Below are 15,950 nucleotides of genomic sequence, written 5' to 3'. Positions count from 1 at the left end.
CAGGGGTAGAGGAGGTTTCTTTTTGCCCCCAGCTCATTCGGGCCCCACTCACTCATGGGTTGAAGTGGACGGTACAGCTGGGAGGGGCTCCCCTTCCGGCTACGCATTACCATTCTGGTTCAGGGTGCGCCGGCGCTGGCTGGACCGCAAGCTCAGGACCAGGTACTGCCTCATAAACTCACTGAACCGCTTCTGGTTGGCCAGCTTCCGGGCCGACTTCCGGGCTCCGGTGAAACCCCCGAACCTCTTCTGCAGCTGCCTCTGCTCCATCTCCCCTACCTCCTCCATGCCGGGCTCTGTCCGTTTCTGAGCTTGGAAGAGGCTCCTGACACGGGGCATTCTCTTCAGATGCTGCATCTCAGAGGCTCTTGGCTGGTCAAGAGCAGCTGCCACGTGCTCTGGGTCAGCAGGGCTGAGCTGCCAGGAGCCCCTCGCCATGACCTTGGTGCACGGAGTCCAGAGAGGGCCGGAGAAAACCTTCCCTTCACACTCGAGGATGCACACCTGCAAAGATGGAGGTGGAAGAGGGAGAAAGACCAGGGACAGCTATTGGTCCAAGGCAATGAGGAGATCAAGTCCGTGAGGAGATCAAGTCCTTCTGTCGTCTACTTTGGTGCCAATGCAAGTGCTCCTGAAGCACCTATTTATCAAGTACCGTGCAGCAGTTTTACATGCAGTTATTTAAGTTCGTAGAATTTCAGAATTGGAAAGAAGCAGAAAACTAGCCCAGCTCTGTCATTTCACAAAGAAAACTGGGGCTCAGGGAGGTGAGGTTAACTCACCACAGGAGACACAGCGAGTTAACAGAATGAGTGCACCAAATCTGCCCCGCGTTATAGCCTTCGTCGGGTTTTTGGAGCCAAACACAACTCATCAGGGTCACCCATAAAGAAGAATTTTATTTTGTTCTCTTATCAAGCTTAGGAGAGGTCAGATCGGTTTAAGAAATTGGGGATGTCAAAGTATGTAGTCACGTAGTTAAATCTGCATGGTTATTTTAAGGTCACCAGGTAAAGGTCAACCTTGGTGTGATTCATTTTTCACCTCACATACGCTAGTCATCACTATCTGTGCATCAGTTATAGAAAATGGGGGTCAAACGGACTTGTGGTTGCCAAGGGGGAGGGAGAGTGGGGGAGGGATGGATTGGGAGTTCGAGGTTAGTAGATGCAAACTATTACGTATAGAATGGATGGATAACGAGGTCCTACTGCATAGCACAGGGAACTGTATTCAGTGTCCTGGGATAAACCATAATGGAAAAGAATATGAAAAAGAATGTATATATGTGTATAACTGAGTCACTTTGCTGTACAGCAGAAATTAACACAACATTGTAAATCAACTATACTTCAATAAAATAAATTTAAAAAAAAAGAAAATGGGGGTCAAGACTTTGGGATCTAGGCAGGTTGGGCATTCGGGGAACATCGGACACAATCCAGTAGACCCGCCAGCCCCCGAGGAACTCCTGCTGCTGCTCTGTCTCTCCAGGCATCTCCATTTCTCATCTAGACTACCAGCCTGACCATGATATCTCCCACCCTCCTGACTGGTCCTGGCCTTGGCCCTTTCCTCCCACGTTCTGGTCTCCGATTAGGTCTCCTGGAGGCCTCTGCCTCCAACTTTTTTTTCCTATTTGCTCTTTTGACTTCACCCTGAATGCTCCTCTCTGTGTTTCTGGCCTTAGCCAGATGGAAACCGCCTTTCAACCTGACCTTGACATCATGGTCAGCAGGAAGCTGCAGAGCCCTTCGTCAGACCTCAGAGTCTTTGCTTGGCTTATAGGGCATCAAGAGTTACTGCTCTGCCTGGGCAGGTGTGGGACGTGAGAGGATGTGTGTGTGCCTCATCGGCCCTACCTGGGGAGCAAAACCATCCACCCAGGTGTTCAGAGTGGCACGGATGCCTCTACAGGCAAGGTTTCCAACCTGATCTCTAACCAAGGAGTGAGATATGTGTGCAGCTTAAATCACAGACCTCACAGGCTGTTCCACCAAACCCTCAAAACGTTCCCTTCAATCCGACTTCTCCTGAAGCCTTTGCCACCTCCAACCCTGCCCCTCTGTTGTCACTGCCCAGGTTCTCCAAGATGTGGTCATGTGCCCATGTCTCTATCTCAGCATCTTCCCCTTTCTCCTCAACTCCTTGAAATCTGCTTCCCACCCTCACCCCTACTTGAGGGACCTCCAGCGACTTCCCAGTCACCAGATCCAATGGTCCTACTTAGTCCTTGACCTGCAGCATTTGGTAATGGGGACCACACCCTCCTGAAAATTCTCTGTCTGACACTGCACTCACCTCTCAGACTGTTTGTGCTCCTTCCTCCTGTGTTCCTAAGATTCGGTCTTTACACTTCTCATCTCTCTTTACAATCTGCCCCTTGGTGACTTTGTTCATCTCTGTGATTTTGGCCATCACTTCTTTCAGGGCACCCCAGGTCTCTATATCTGGTACCTGTTACCTCCTGAAGTCCAGACACTTCTCTGATCCCTGTCTCCTATCTCCATCAAAGTGTCTGACCAACACATTAAGTGCAATTTGTTAAGAATAAAGCCCACCTTCTCTTCTGGGGCAGAGGCTACCAACTGCCCATTCTGTACCCATCTCCCCTCTTCCTTTCTAAGAGAACACTTGTGGGACTTCCCTGGTGGCGCAGTGGTTAAGACTCTGCTCTCCCAATACAGGGGGCATGGGTTCGATCCCTGGTCGGGGAACTAAGATCCCACACGCATGCCGCAACTAAGAGTTCGCATGCCACAACTAAGGAGCCCGCCTGCTGCAACTAAGACCAGGTGCAACCAAATAAATAAATAAATATTAAAAGAAAAAAGAGAGAGAACGCTTGTTTTCTTCCTGAAGGCCACATATATGTTTCCCAACCTCCTTTGTAGCCAGAGGTGGCCGATGACATATACATGGAAAGGACCAGGTGGGGCTTCTGGGAAAGTAGGGAGCTGATTTATCCGGGAAGAACATCTTTTCTTTTTCCTTCTTCCTCCCCTTCCTCCAGCCTCCTGCTTAGAATGTGGACATTTTGGCTGGTGTTCAATGGGCCATCTTGAAATCTTGAGGAGACTCAGAGGATGGAACCATATGAGGGTGGCAGCCGTAGACAGGTAAAGCAGAAAGCGAAGGAGTCTGTGATGTGATGGAGCTGCCATACCAGCCGTGGACTGGCCACCTCCTGACTTCTTTGTGAGGAATCAAATCTCCATCTTTTCATCTTTTTTTTTTTTTGGTTGCACCACGCAGTCTCAGTTCCCGGATCAGGGATTGAACCCAGGCCAGGGCAGTGAAAGCCCGAAATCCTAACCACTGGACCACCAGAGAATTCCCAAATCTCCATCTTATTAAAGATGTTACTTTAGGTGTTTGTTACTAGCAGGTGAATTTAATTCTTATCTGATATACTTTCTCCACCCCAAGTCTGTCCTTCTTCTCTGTGTCTCTTTGTCTCTCTCTGAACAGCACCTTATTCGCCAGTTGACTCAGGTTTAGAACCCTGGGCACCACTCTGACGTCTCCCTTCTCAGGACCCCATTCCTCCATCCAATCAGCATGTGAGTCTGCCCCCTCCTTTCCATCCCCTCTGCCTAAGTTCCTCTTGGGGTGCAGTGGCTTCCTAACAGATCTCTCCATCTCTGATCTTTGCTTTGCCTTAATGCATTTTATATCCCTGGCAGAATAACCTTCCTGAAGAATGGATCTAAACATATCGTTACTTACATATAAACATATCGTTACTTGGACAACTGTCCAATATCTGTCTTTGTCTATAAAATACTGTAACTCCAAACTCCTGAGCAGAGCATTCAAGTGACTCCACCATCCTGTCCTTGCCCGTCTTTCAGTTTTTTGTTTTTGTTTTTTGGCCGCGCAGCATGCGGGATCTTAGTTCTCTGACCAGGGATCGAACCCGTGCCCCCTGCTGTGGAAGCGCAGAGTCCTAACCACTGGGCCACCAGGGAAGTCCCTCATTCTTATTTCTGAATCTTCCACTCAACACCCCTCATTGCTTCAGGCATATGAGGCTGCTCCTAGTGCCTCAAACACAGCGAGCTCCCTCGCCTTCCCCGCGTGTCTTTTCTCACTCTGTTCCTTCTGATGGAATAACCTCCTTCCATCCATCCTTTAGGGCCAGCCAGGCTCCAGAGCTACCCCTCAATGACACCTGCTCCTGGCTCCCTGGCTGGAATTGCTCTCTCCTGCTTCTGTGCTCCCACAAAACTTTGTTTTGCGCTTGTGGAAATTTGAATGCTTAGTATAATTGTAACACCTTATAAGACAGAATATGACAAGTTAGGGACCACATCTTACTCATAGAGGAATCTTCTCCATCCAGTAAATAGGAGAGTTTCAAGTAGAGGTTTGTTGCCTTGAGCTGTATTAATAAAGAATTCACTGTATATTTAGCTAAGCGTGACAAAGGGGGAACTTTTTTTAAAAAAAAGAAAAGAAAAAAGATGAGAAAGGGAGTCACTGGAAGAACAGGAGTTGCAGCTAGTTGCAACCAGACTCGAACTCCTCTGGCATTTAGCACACGCTTCTGACGTAGTGCTTGTCACCCTGTTGCAGCTCTTTGTCTTGTCTGTCCCATTAGACCAGGGTTCTTCACCTTTTTTTGGGTCATGGACTCTTCTGAGAATCTACTGATTCTCCATAAGGGATTCCCTCCCTTTCACCGTATAAATGCACATTCATGTCACATTTGCATATAATTTTAGGGGGTTCATACATCTTCTAAAGCCTAGCCATGGACAGGCATCCTTGGACTCCAGGCTTAGGACCTCTTCACTTGGCTGCTAGCTGTGCTGTAGGGAGAACGTGTATGCATTCCAGGCATCTCATAGCTGGAATACAAAGTGGAGTCCATAGTGAGGATGTGAAATGAAGAGAAACAAGAGGAGGAAGAGGGGGTCTGCAGTTGAGGTCGCCCAAAGGTCTGCAACCATGGCCACACTGGGAGATGCCTCAACTCTTCTCGTGCATCATCAAGGCATTGCATAGACTCCTTGGGCAACACCTGGTCCAATGGGTCCTACACCTGCGTGTGAATCTGAATCATCTGCAGAACTTTTTAAAACACAGAATTTCATAACCCAGTTAAATCTCTGAGGAATAGAACCAGGGTTTAAAGCTTATTTTTTACAAAGCTCAGGTAACTGTGAGATTTGCCTAGGTTTGGAAACGACCAGTGTGGTCCATGTTCGCATGTTATAATGAGGTTCAGTAATGGGTCCAAAACTACATGGCGAAATAACAGTATAACCTGAACGCAACTCCAGTGTTTCAAGTCCCAACCCAGGACACCTCCTAGTCAGCGACTTCTCTGTGCTTGCGATACGAATTGGTGGAAACTAATGGGAAAATAAGGATTCTATGAGATCAAAAAGTAAGGTTCTGATGGGGAAATTGCTCATTTTCCGCTGGACCAGAGAGAAGAGAGAGATGGTATCCAGTGGAAGTGTTACTCTCACTCTCCTTCACTGGTAAGGTTTCCAAGGAACACCTTTGCCCAGACCACCCGCTGGCCAGAGGTGGTGAGGTTGGCCCCTACTGATACACAAGATTTTTTCGAGTATGTCTTTCCCATTTAGAGTTTCCTCCGAGATGCTGACAACTCAGTGAGATACATAGAGAAACCAGCTTTTCACACCCACAAACTCACTGGGTAAGAAAGAATGATGGGCAAATTCCACAGATGGGCAGGGTGGACTCTAGAACAATGGAGCTGCAGACTTGAGTGGTCTTTATGAACCCCTACTGGGATTTGTTAGAATGCAAATTCTTAATCTATACCCCTGGAGATTCTGATGCAGTAAACTGAGGGTGGGGCCCAGGAATTTGCATTTGCAAGCATCCCAGGAGATTCTGAGGCTGGATTACACTTTGAGAAACCCTGCTTTGGAACTGGCTCTGAGGAGGAAGAAACCATCGTGGAACATGGTGGCTGGGGACTCCTTCAGAGAGTCACTTGGGTCTGTGCTTCGCCTGCTCCTGAAACACTTTGAAGAAAACTGAGTAGAACCAATTTGTAGTTTGTTCTTTTAGATCATCATCCTATTGGGTTATTGCTCTACAGCAGTGGGTCTCAATTGGGAGCAATTTTGCCCCCCCAGGGGACATTTGGCAATGTCTGGGGACACATTTGGTTGTCACACAGTGGGTGGGAGCAGGGAGGCTACTGCTATCCAGTGAGTGGAGGCCAGCTGTACTGAACACGAGGTTGTGTGCCCGACGCACAGTGATGCCAGACAAACCGAAACACTGGAGTCTGGACCAGAGAAAGGTTTATTGCAGGGCCAAGCAAGGAGAACAGGTGGCTCATGTTCAAAAATCCCAAAACCCCTGATGGTTTTCGGGGAGAAGTTTTTAATAGGCAAAATTTGGGGTGAAGGCTGCAGGGTGTGTGACTTTGTTCTGATGTGTTGGTGGTGAGGTAACAGGTGCTCCAGGAATCTTGTGCTCAGCCTGGAGTTACCATCCTCCTAAGGATGGGGGCCTTAGTTCCCGCAGAAGAACACAAAGGTATTGTTATGTGTATCCCTTGAGGAGGAACCCTGCCCCAAGGCTGCACTATTGTTTGATTGCTCCTCCCTTGTCCCTGATTAACAACTGTTTGAACCTACCCTTTGGAACTCAGGGAAAGTTCTGGAGGCTGGATGAAGCCTATTTCCTACAAAAAAAGAAATGGGGGACACAGAAAGGCTTTGTACCCAGGAGGGCCCCATAGAGTCCTGCTCTGTTTCACAGGGACACTAGCAAACATACTACAATGCATAGGACAGCCCCCTCCTCCCCAACAAATAATTATCCTGCCTAATACATCTACAGTGATGAGTCTGAGAAACCCTACACTACAGGGTCAAGGAGATAACAGGAAAGCATGGGTAGCACTGGGAAAGCCAGTAGAAGTGAAACAGGAGGGAAGGGGGCAGGGCACAGCCTCTAAAAGAAGGACATAGCCCTAGAAGATATGACATAAACAGGTTAGAACCAACTAGGTCCAAGATGGTGGATGGATTCGACTTCCAGTGGAAGGTTGAGCCTCATTATACACTCACTGTAATACATTAACATCTAAATGACACACCTACAGGTGCCATGACAGTTCTGGGGCTGACCATAAAAGGTCAAAAAGTGGGTGGTGGTCCAATTCCTGGAAATCTCCTCCCCCTCTGCAAAATAGTTGGAATAATCCTCCCACTCATTAGCCTGTGAAATTACCCAGCCCATAAAAACTAACCACCCCATATTTCGGGGCCTCTCTCCTTCTGAGATGGCCCACACTCTGTCTATGGAATGTGTATCTCTCTAAATAAATCCACTCTAAATAAATCCACTTCCTACCCTTCACTTTGTCTTTTACTGAATTCTGTCTGTGATGAGACATAAAGAAAGAATCTGAGCTTCATTAAGTCCTGAGACCAGGTGTGTGATCTCAATTAAAAGACCGTGGGTTCAAGTCTCAGTCTGGGTTTTGGCTGGGTTCCAGTCCCAGCCCCATTGGTTCAAGTCCCAATCTGAGTTGTGCGGTTTCAGGAGTGAAGTGTAGAGGTGAAATGGACCTTTGGAGCACACTGGGTCCGATCCTCACAGAATAGGAGCCTCAAAGTGCTTGTTGTATTGTTCTGCTCCTTCCATTTACAGAAACAGGTGGAAGCTGTTAAGCCCAGAGGCTATCAGATCTTCTGTGAGCCCCTGAGTTTCTAAGCCCAGGTGGTAATTAGGTTGTGTGTCAATCAGAGAAAATGAAATTCTACGATCAAACCAGATGCAGAGCCCGCGCCGGGACACAACATACTATTAGATGAATTAGGTACTAATAAAATCATCTCAATTCTTGATTTAGGAGAAGGTTTTGGGCAAAAATGAGGAATCCAAATTCACAACAGCATTTGTAACACCAGATGGGCGTATGAGCTTAATGCCTAAACTCTCTGGTCTGAGGGACCCACCAGCTTCTTTCCAGAGATGGGTTAATGGCCCGTTAAGTGAGCTGGACACATTTTCACAGCCCACACTGATGACATTGCTATATTTAAGCCACAGTGAGGAGGAGCATCTGGAAAGTCCCAGATTGGTGCCAAATTGATCTGTAAAGCTGGGCTTGGGAGGAAACTGAGCAAAGGGCCATTTGGATGTCTGGGATCGAAGATTAGGGAAAGAGGCCCACGAGCCCATTGGAAGGAAAAGAAGCAGCTCATTGAGTTTGTCACGTTTCTGCCACTAAGGAATCCAACCACTTCTGACAGAGAGACATTTGAGATCTATTTGCTTTAGGAGGTTCTGCCAGGATATCTGAGGGCCAACACTAGCAGGCCAGCAGAGGAATAGAACAAAAGAAAAACGTATTAGGAACTCCTACTGCAAGTCAACTACTAAGAATTTTCATGTAATGAAGACAGAAAGTACTAGCAGAAGGTAGTCTCTTCTGCTGTTAATAGAGTTTTAGGGAATTTAAATAAATTTCCCCAGACCTTTCTTGGGAGTTACCTTCTTCTTTGTCTCTAAAACAACTCAGTGAATCTAGTTTTTTTCTTCTTAAGCCGTTGGTGTAAGTACCATTCACAATTTAGCTGAAAGCCCAGGACATTGCAATGGTTTGGGGTGTGTGTGAATCATTTACTGACCAAAATGATAGTCTAACAAAAAGACAACCATACTTGGACCATTGCCCTGGAATGAGAAATAAAGAAATTCTTGATGAAGCCAAGGGTCCAGAGGGTCCTGGGAATAGCTCAGGATTACATCATTTGGTGGAGGGATTGGGGAGGTGACCCTTGCCTAAATATCTGAGTCCCCCATCATTCACAGAGTGGACATACTCAAGGGTTGAAATATTCGGAAATGAGATGTGGTTGCCTCAATTCTAGGCATCTCATAAAACTTTAAAAAATAGGTTAAAAGTGAATACAAGCTAGAAACCAGACAACCAGGCAGCCAGGTCCTCTGGGGGTCGGCAGGCACTGGCGGGGATTATCCCTCACTGTGAGGCTAGAACTGGCCATTTTCTAACAGTGTTGTCTGGACCCCAGAGACTGAAGATGCTACGGAGAAATGGAAACAGGCTCCAAATTCTTTCCTGGCTTTGAAAGACACCAGTGTAAAAACTGTGCAGTGCCTGCACCTCTTAGGAGACTAAAGGTCTTGCAATTTTACAGTTTCCATGGGACCTCTTAACTGAGTACTGCTCTGTGCCGCACACTGCAACATGCTGGGGATACCCAGAATAATCAGCAAAGAAAGCTCATACCTGGTGGTGAGAGACTAGCCGATGCAAGTAATCATCAGAGAGCAAAGGAGCTAGGGGCTGGCTCAACTGGGGCCAGGTGGGGAGAATCAGCAAAGATTCTCCTAAGAGGGGAAACCTAATCTGGGTTCTGAAGAATGAGTAGGATTTATTGGCTGGGGGAGGAGGGAGAGCCACGAGCAAGATGGCAGGTCAGGTTCTTGGAGCCGTGGAAAGGGAAGGGAAGGCTGGATTTCCCAGAAACTATGGAAAGTGATGGAAGCCCAGCAGAGGAGAAGTGAGGAGTGTACCTTTGGGCGTTACCTGCTGTCTGGGGAGAGCGGACGGCCTGGAAAGTGGATGCGGCATCTCAGAAGGAGGTAAGAAGCAGGGAATCTTGGCGATTGCTTATGTTCAGGGGGCAGGAAAAGGAACAGGACCCCAACAGGAGGCAGAAAAGGAAGAGTCATAGTGGGGAAGAGAGCCGGGTTCACCCAGAGAGGACGAGTAGAGGAAGCCTGCACATCTGCCGGGGGTTCTGTGGTTAGGAGCTGCTGGTGACCTCCGAGAGCAGCTAAGGAGTGAGGCAGAGGCAAGGGGCTCAAAGTCACAAGTGTAGATACTCTTTCAAAAACCTGACAACGGAGGGAAGGAAAGAGCAAGTGGGAGAGGGGAAAAAAGGAAAAATTCCCAGCAGGAAAATCAATGGTACAAAGGAAGAAGGAAGAAGAAAGGGCTGGAGGACAGATCCTGAGATGGCAATAAGGAGGCTGGAGAGAATCTGTCCCTGGTGGCCTCTGTTGTCTCAGAATAGAGCTCCCAAGGTCAAGGTGTCCTGGGAGTGGGAGCATTATAGTGCTTCACAGTCAGGTGCGATGTTTGTTACAAACAAATCACCTAAATCTGTGAATGCTTTACTTTGTAGAAAATAAATTAGAGCAGACTTAGGGTTATCCTTACAGCTGAGGTCCTAACGCTTTTCCTTCTATTGTGAAATACACATATCATCAAATTTAGCATTTGAACCCTTTTTAAGTGTACAGCTCAGTGGTATTAAGTATTGATATATTCACATTGTTGTCCTACCATCACCTCCCCCAACCATCTCTAGAACTTTTTCATTTTCCCAAACTGAAACTTTGTACCCATTAAACACTAACTCCCCTTTCCTCTTTCCCCAGCCCTTGGCAACCCCCATTCTACTTTCTGTTTCTGCGAATCAGACTACTCTAGGAACCTCAGGTAAGTGGAATCATACAGCATTTGTGCTTTTGTGACTGGCTTATTTCACTTAGCATACATCTTCAGGGCTCATCCATGCCGTAGCATGTGTCACAATTCCCTTCCTTTTTAAAGCTGAATAATATTCCACTGTATGCATAGACCATATTTTCTTTATCCATTCATCTCTCGATGGTCAGTTGAGTCATTTCCACCTTTTGACTCTTGTGAGTAGTGCTGTTATGAACATGGGTGTACAAATATCTGTTCGAGTCCTAATGCTTTTTTGAGTAGGAGATAAAGGGTTGCAGTTAAAGCTCGTGATTCAGGAATTGTTCACAACTTTCAGTCTTGTCTAGGCTGCAACCTCAGAGCCTTAACAGTGTGGCGATTATGAGATTATTGCTTAATCAACTCCTTCACTGGTTTACGTGTAAACTAGTTGTCTGCTCTGTTTACTAAGACCAAGGGAAAGCGTTTTGTTTTGGGTGAAGTTTTAAGCCTCTCTGGGCTGCACAGAAAAGGCAGGTGGGCCTTCTGTGTTCTAGCCAAACTCAGCTTTTCTCAGTTCCTTAATTGCCGCTCCCCTCCCCGGAAAGGCATTTGCACATGTGCCCCCCTCCCCTCCCCCACGCCTCCCTCCATTACCTGGGCACCTGGGGCTCTGGCTCCCTGCCTCTTCACTCCCGATCCTCTTTCGGTTTCCTTAGAGACTTAGTTCCTCCAAAAGCCCCCTCTGCCCCTCTAGACTAGGTTGGGGTCCCCTGTTCTTGCTTCCCCGGGGCTCAGTAATTACGCTCATGGAGGGATTGGGGGTTCTTCTCTCCCACCAGTTGCAAAAGCCATCCATCCACTCACCTCGGGGCCCTTGGCCTAGCCCAGTGCTCAGCACGTAGTAGGTGCTCAGGAAACCCACCATGGCTGAATGAGGAGGATGGATGAACTTTGAATGGGTTCTCTGGGGACGCGCTTCATGAATCGGTGGTTATTACCGTTCAGAAAACAGACTTGAAAACCACTGAGCTGGCACAGGAGGAGCTTGGTGTTTGGGTGCGTCGGGGGCTGTGTCTGCTCACGTTAGGGTGTTATCCCAGCGTGAGTACTTGGTTCCTATATTTGTATGCTTGCCTTAAGAAACAGTACGCTTGCCTTAAGGAACAGTAGGCGAAAGTTTGTTCTTAAAGGTTGAGGAGTTTCAAACTCTTTTGAAAAGAGTTTACTTGACTACAGAGAAAAAGTAATTGAGTTATATTAGATTTAATAGGAGAGGAATAACTAAGCTGTAATGAAAGCAGTTGAGAAAGCAGCTTATTTAGTAAAAAGAAATTTAGTGCTCAAATCAAAATTTAAAATACGAGAGAGCATTTAGGTGTTCATTGTAGAACTGTCTATAATATCAAAACGGAAGGGCAACATACATGTTCAACAGGAGGGGATTGGTTAAGCAAAGTATACTGTATTCATGGGAAGAAGTAATTTAAAATAATGTTAATAACAAGGGAAAATTATCCTTGTGTAACATAGCAAGTGAAAAAACTAGGATTCTTTCTCTGGTGGGATTAAAGGTGATTTAAATTTTTTTTATAGTTTTTGGAATTTGCCAAATTCTCTAGAATGAGTATGCATTATTTTAATGATGGGAACAAAATGGCAGCATGGGTGGGTCTTTATATGAACGTGGTAAAGTGGAAAGATGACAGGGTTTGCTTTCAGAAGATGCTCAAGTCCACATCTGTTTCCTACAGACCCTCTGACACTGGGAGAGTCACGTGGCCTGGGGGGGGGGGAGGGAGGGGAAGACAGGGCTGCTCCTGGACCTACCTCAAGGTTGAAGCTGTCAAGAGCTGGGCGGAGCTTCTCTCTGCAGGTCATACAGTCCTCCTGACAGCTGCTGGACGCGCTGGAGAACAGGCTGAGCAGCAGGAGGTCACAGAACAGGATCTTCATGGTGCAGGAGCTGGAAGCAGGATGCTAAAACACAAGTGAGGGCGGGTGGCAATTAGCACAGCCCTTCTGTGGGGGCCGGTAGGGGCTGGAGACCCTCACACAGGGGATGCGGGAAAGACTCTTCTGAGGGGACTGTGCAGCCGGGCCTGAGATTCCACCTCCCAGGAGGGAGTGGGCTGTTGAGAGCACAGGTGGCCCGGGGCCTGTCTGCCAGGCATAATGTTCATGCAGGGCTAGTGTCTGGGCTCCTGGGGGGAGCACCCCTGCGATTCCTGCCACTCAGCTGACCTCCACGGGCATGAACCCTTCCAGGGAGCTAAAGGCCTCACTTTGCAACTTAACCAGTGTGCGGCCTGAAGACAACCTCGCCCAGCCTCAGTTTTCATAACTCTAAAAGGGGAATAGTGGTACTCACCTTGTCCCAGGGCTATTGCAAAGATTAGACCCATAAGGGACGTTTTGCAAAGTGCGGTGATGAGTGAGACGTGTAAAGTAGATTTATGTGCGACTGATCCTCCCCGAACTCCCCTGCCTCTGCCAGGAATGCCCCGAGGCCCAGAATTCACTCTTCCGGGACGGTTCTGCTAGGTTCCTTGTCTGTTTCCCCTGCTAGACGTGAGCCAGCTTCCTGAGCACAGAGCTAATATGTTCACCTTGCTAAGCCGTGCAAAGCACAGGACGAGGCTTTGCAGAACCAGGCTTTGGAGTTATCTATTGAAAAATGAACAAAGAAGGACTTCCCTGGTGGTTCAGTAGTTAAGACTTCGCCTTCCAATGCAGGGGGTGTGGGTTCCATCCCTGGTCGGGGAGTTAAGATCCCACATACCTCACAGCCAAAAAACCAAAACATAAAACAGAAGCAATATTGTAACAAATTCAATAAAAACTTTAAAAATGGTCCACATCAAAAAAAAAAATCTTAAAAAAACAAAGAGACTATTCTAAGGTAATAGCTCTAATGATTATTAGTTAGATCAGTTGTTTGTATTCTTTATGTAGGATTGTCTCAAAGATGTACAGTTCTTCCTGTTTCCCTTTAAATTTTTCCTGTGATCAAGTCTCCTGAATCAGAAAGCTATTTTCTTGGACTACATCACTTTGGGTCCCTGTAGAACCATCTTTATTTGGAGGATTAAATGGAAAGGGGAACCAGGGAACTTTCTGGAAATGTGAATGTTCTTGATTGAGGTGTAGGTCACAGGGGTGTATACGTTTGCCAAAAACCCACTGAATTGTACATTTAGATTCTGTGCATTTCACTGTACGTAAACTTTACCTTAATAAGAGTTGAGCATAGAAAAACAAAACTAATTGCCTTAATTGCTTTTTCATCAGACTGTACTGAGAAAACGTAATAGCCTTGCTGTTCAAATGCGGTCTGCAGGTCAGCAGCACCCCCTGGGATCTTGTAAGAAATGCAGTATTTCAGGCCCTACCCCAGAACCACTGAATCTGGATCTTTTCAGTAAGATTCTCAGGGGATTCATACACATGCTAAAGTTAGCAATGGTAGAAGATGGATGTGAAATGGAGCAAGTCAATGGGAGAGGGAGGGGGATCCAGTGCCAGTGGCCATGTTGGGAGACCACCCCAGCTCTTCTTGGGCGTCATCCAAGCATTTCATACCAAGAGGATGTCGAATGAAAGATGCTCAATCAATGTTTGTTAAGTCAATGAGGTGACATTTGAGATGGGTTTTGAATAATGAGTAATAGTCTGCCAAGAGGACAAAGAAGAGGGCATCTGAGAGACACAGAACTACCTCGCTTTTAACTAGTGACTCCACCTTTTCAAAGGCGTATTGGAATCGGGACCACAGCCCGGGATCGGGGGGTGGGGGGAGATAAGCAGGCAGCTGCACTGGGGCCCCCTCCCTAAGGGAAGCACTTGCTTAGAGAGAGAGAGGCTCCGTCTAGATGAAACAGGGTCATGTTGGCCATCCTAAAGGGTCTGACCTTTACCCTACAGACTGGGATGTCTGGGGTTAATGAATAATGAACTTGAACATCTATTCAGATGAATATATCTCAAATGCATTTTTCTCCTGTACCCCGAGGGCTAGTGCCTTAGCTGAGATTTATTGCCTTGGTTACTGTGATCGCCCCCTAATTAGTCTGCCTAATGATCCCCCTCCCTGACCAAGCCATCTCTACATCTGATGATGTTACTCATACTTGAGATAATTCTGTAACCCCCAGTGGGAGGCGGCGCGGCTCCTGCCCAGCTCTCTGGCTTCAGCTCCTGTCACCCTTGAATCTCCTCCATTCCTAGTGAATCACACATAATTCCCAACTCTATCGGGTCCTTCACGCCTACTGCGCTTTGGCCCTTGCTCTATCTTCTGCCCAGAATACCCGCCACCAGCTCATACTTCATACACACCCCAGGAATTATCCCCTCTGGGAAGCCCTCTCCAAGCCCTGGTCTGAGTTAGATGAGTCTCCTCTGCTCTCGTGGCTTCGCTAAGCAGCACATCACACCGGGAGGCAAGCGAGGCCCAGGGGCCTGTCAAATAGGCACAACAGACCTCCCGAGACGGGGTTGTTGGGATTCACGTTTTCTCAGCTGCTCATCGCTACGGATGTGGGTTCAGATCCCACGCTTGCAAGTCACCCTCTCAGGTTCTCATCTGTAAAACTGGGATAATAATAGTACCTATCTTATCGGACGATTAATGGGTTGATGTTTTTAAGCCGTTAAAATAGCACCTGGCACAGAACAGGTACAACGTAAAAGCTTGTCAAAGAAAGAGCCTAGGACATAGCCTTCACTCTGTGATACTATCATTGTCTTTCGCGCGGCCCTTAGCACTCTACGTGGTAAGCTTGGACTTATGTGTCTATGTCTCCCACTGGCTGTGAGTTCCTGAAGGGCAGAGATCTCGTTGTATGGTTCTCTGAATTTCCAGCACCCAGCACAGGGCCAGGCACTTAGGAGGTGCTCAAGAAAGTTTGATAAGTGACAGTGGAGTATCTCAGGAGCCCTCTCCCTTCTCCTTCACAAATGGAGAACTGGGGAGTGTCTGGGAGCACCGGCCCCCCGGGGGCCCGGGATGCCCATGGCACAGGAGCCACTTCAGGACCTGTGTCACTGACAAAGGGTCCAGCAGCTAACTGTTCCGCTTGGCGGGGGGGTTGGCAGGGAGGGGTGGGAATGAGTTTTGCTCCAGAGCAAGGCAAGATGCCATCCTAAGCTGGAACCCCATGCCTGTTCTGTAAGAAGACTGGTTGCTAGTGGCCGGGAGGCATGGTTGGAATGGTTAGCTACACGCTAAGTTTGCTCTGGTGCAATGTGTTGGTAGACGATCCAGGGAAACCCATCACCACTTACAGGCTCTTTTGAAGAGAACACGTATCTTGAGTTCCAAACAGCCACCATATAAGCAAAGGTCTTAAACTGAGGACTGCTTGGATAGATCTTTTGTTTAATTTGGTAATTGCCTTTACGTTTCTTGTTCTACTCAATTTCATTCTAGGCGGGAGACGGTTTTGTAGGATTTGTCCAGCATGCTATGCTCTCTCTGGCCACATGATGGCAGTGTCTGTAC

At 47.5% G+C, this 15,950-nt stretch overlaps 1 protein-coding gene across 1 annotated transcript; it reads right to left on the bottom strand.

The window, feature by feature from the left end:
* Positions 1–99: 99 nt before the first annotated feature.
* On the bottom strand, positions 100–12,403 carry PNOC (prepronociceptin). The gene is made up of 2 exons (XM_068553652.1): positions 12,278–12,403; positions 100–504 (listed from the first exon to the last, which is right to left on the bottom strand). Exons 1-2 carry the CDS (start codon positions 12,401–12,403, stop codon positions 100–102), a joined length of 531 nt encoding a protein of 176 aa, XP_068409753.1.
* Between the last annotated feature and the right edge of the window lie 3,547 nt (positions 12,404–15,950).

This window comes from Eschrichtius robustus, chromosome 10, assembly GCF_028021215.1.
Source record: "Eschrichtius robustus isolate mEscRob2 chromosome 10, mEscRob2.pri, whole genome shotgun sequence".
Classification (NCBI taxonomy): Eukaryota; Metazoa; Chordata; class Mammalia; order Artiodactyla; family Eschrichtiidae; genus Eschrichtius; species Eschrichtius robustus.
The sequence above is the reverse complement of the archived record's forward strand: the minus strand, read 5'-3'. Positions and strand labels throughout refer to the sequence as shown.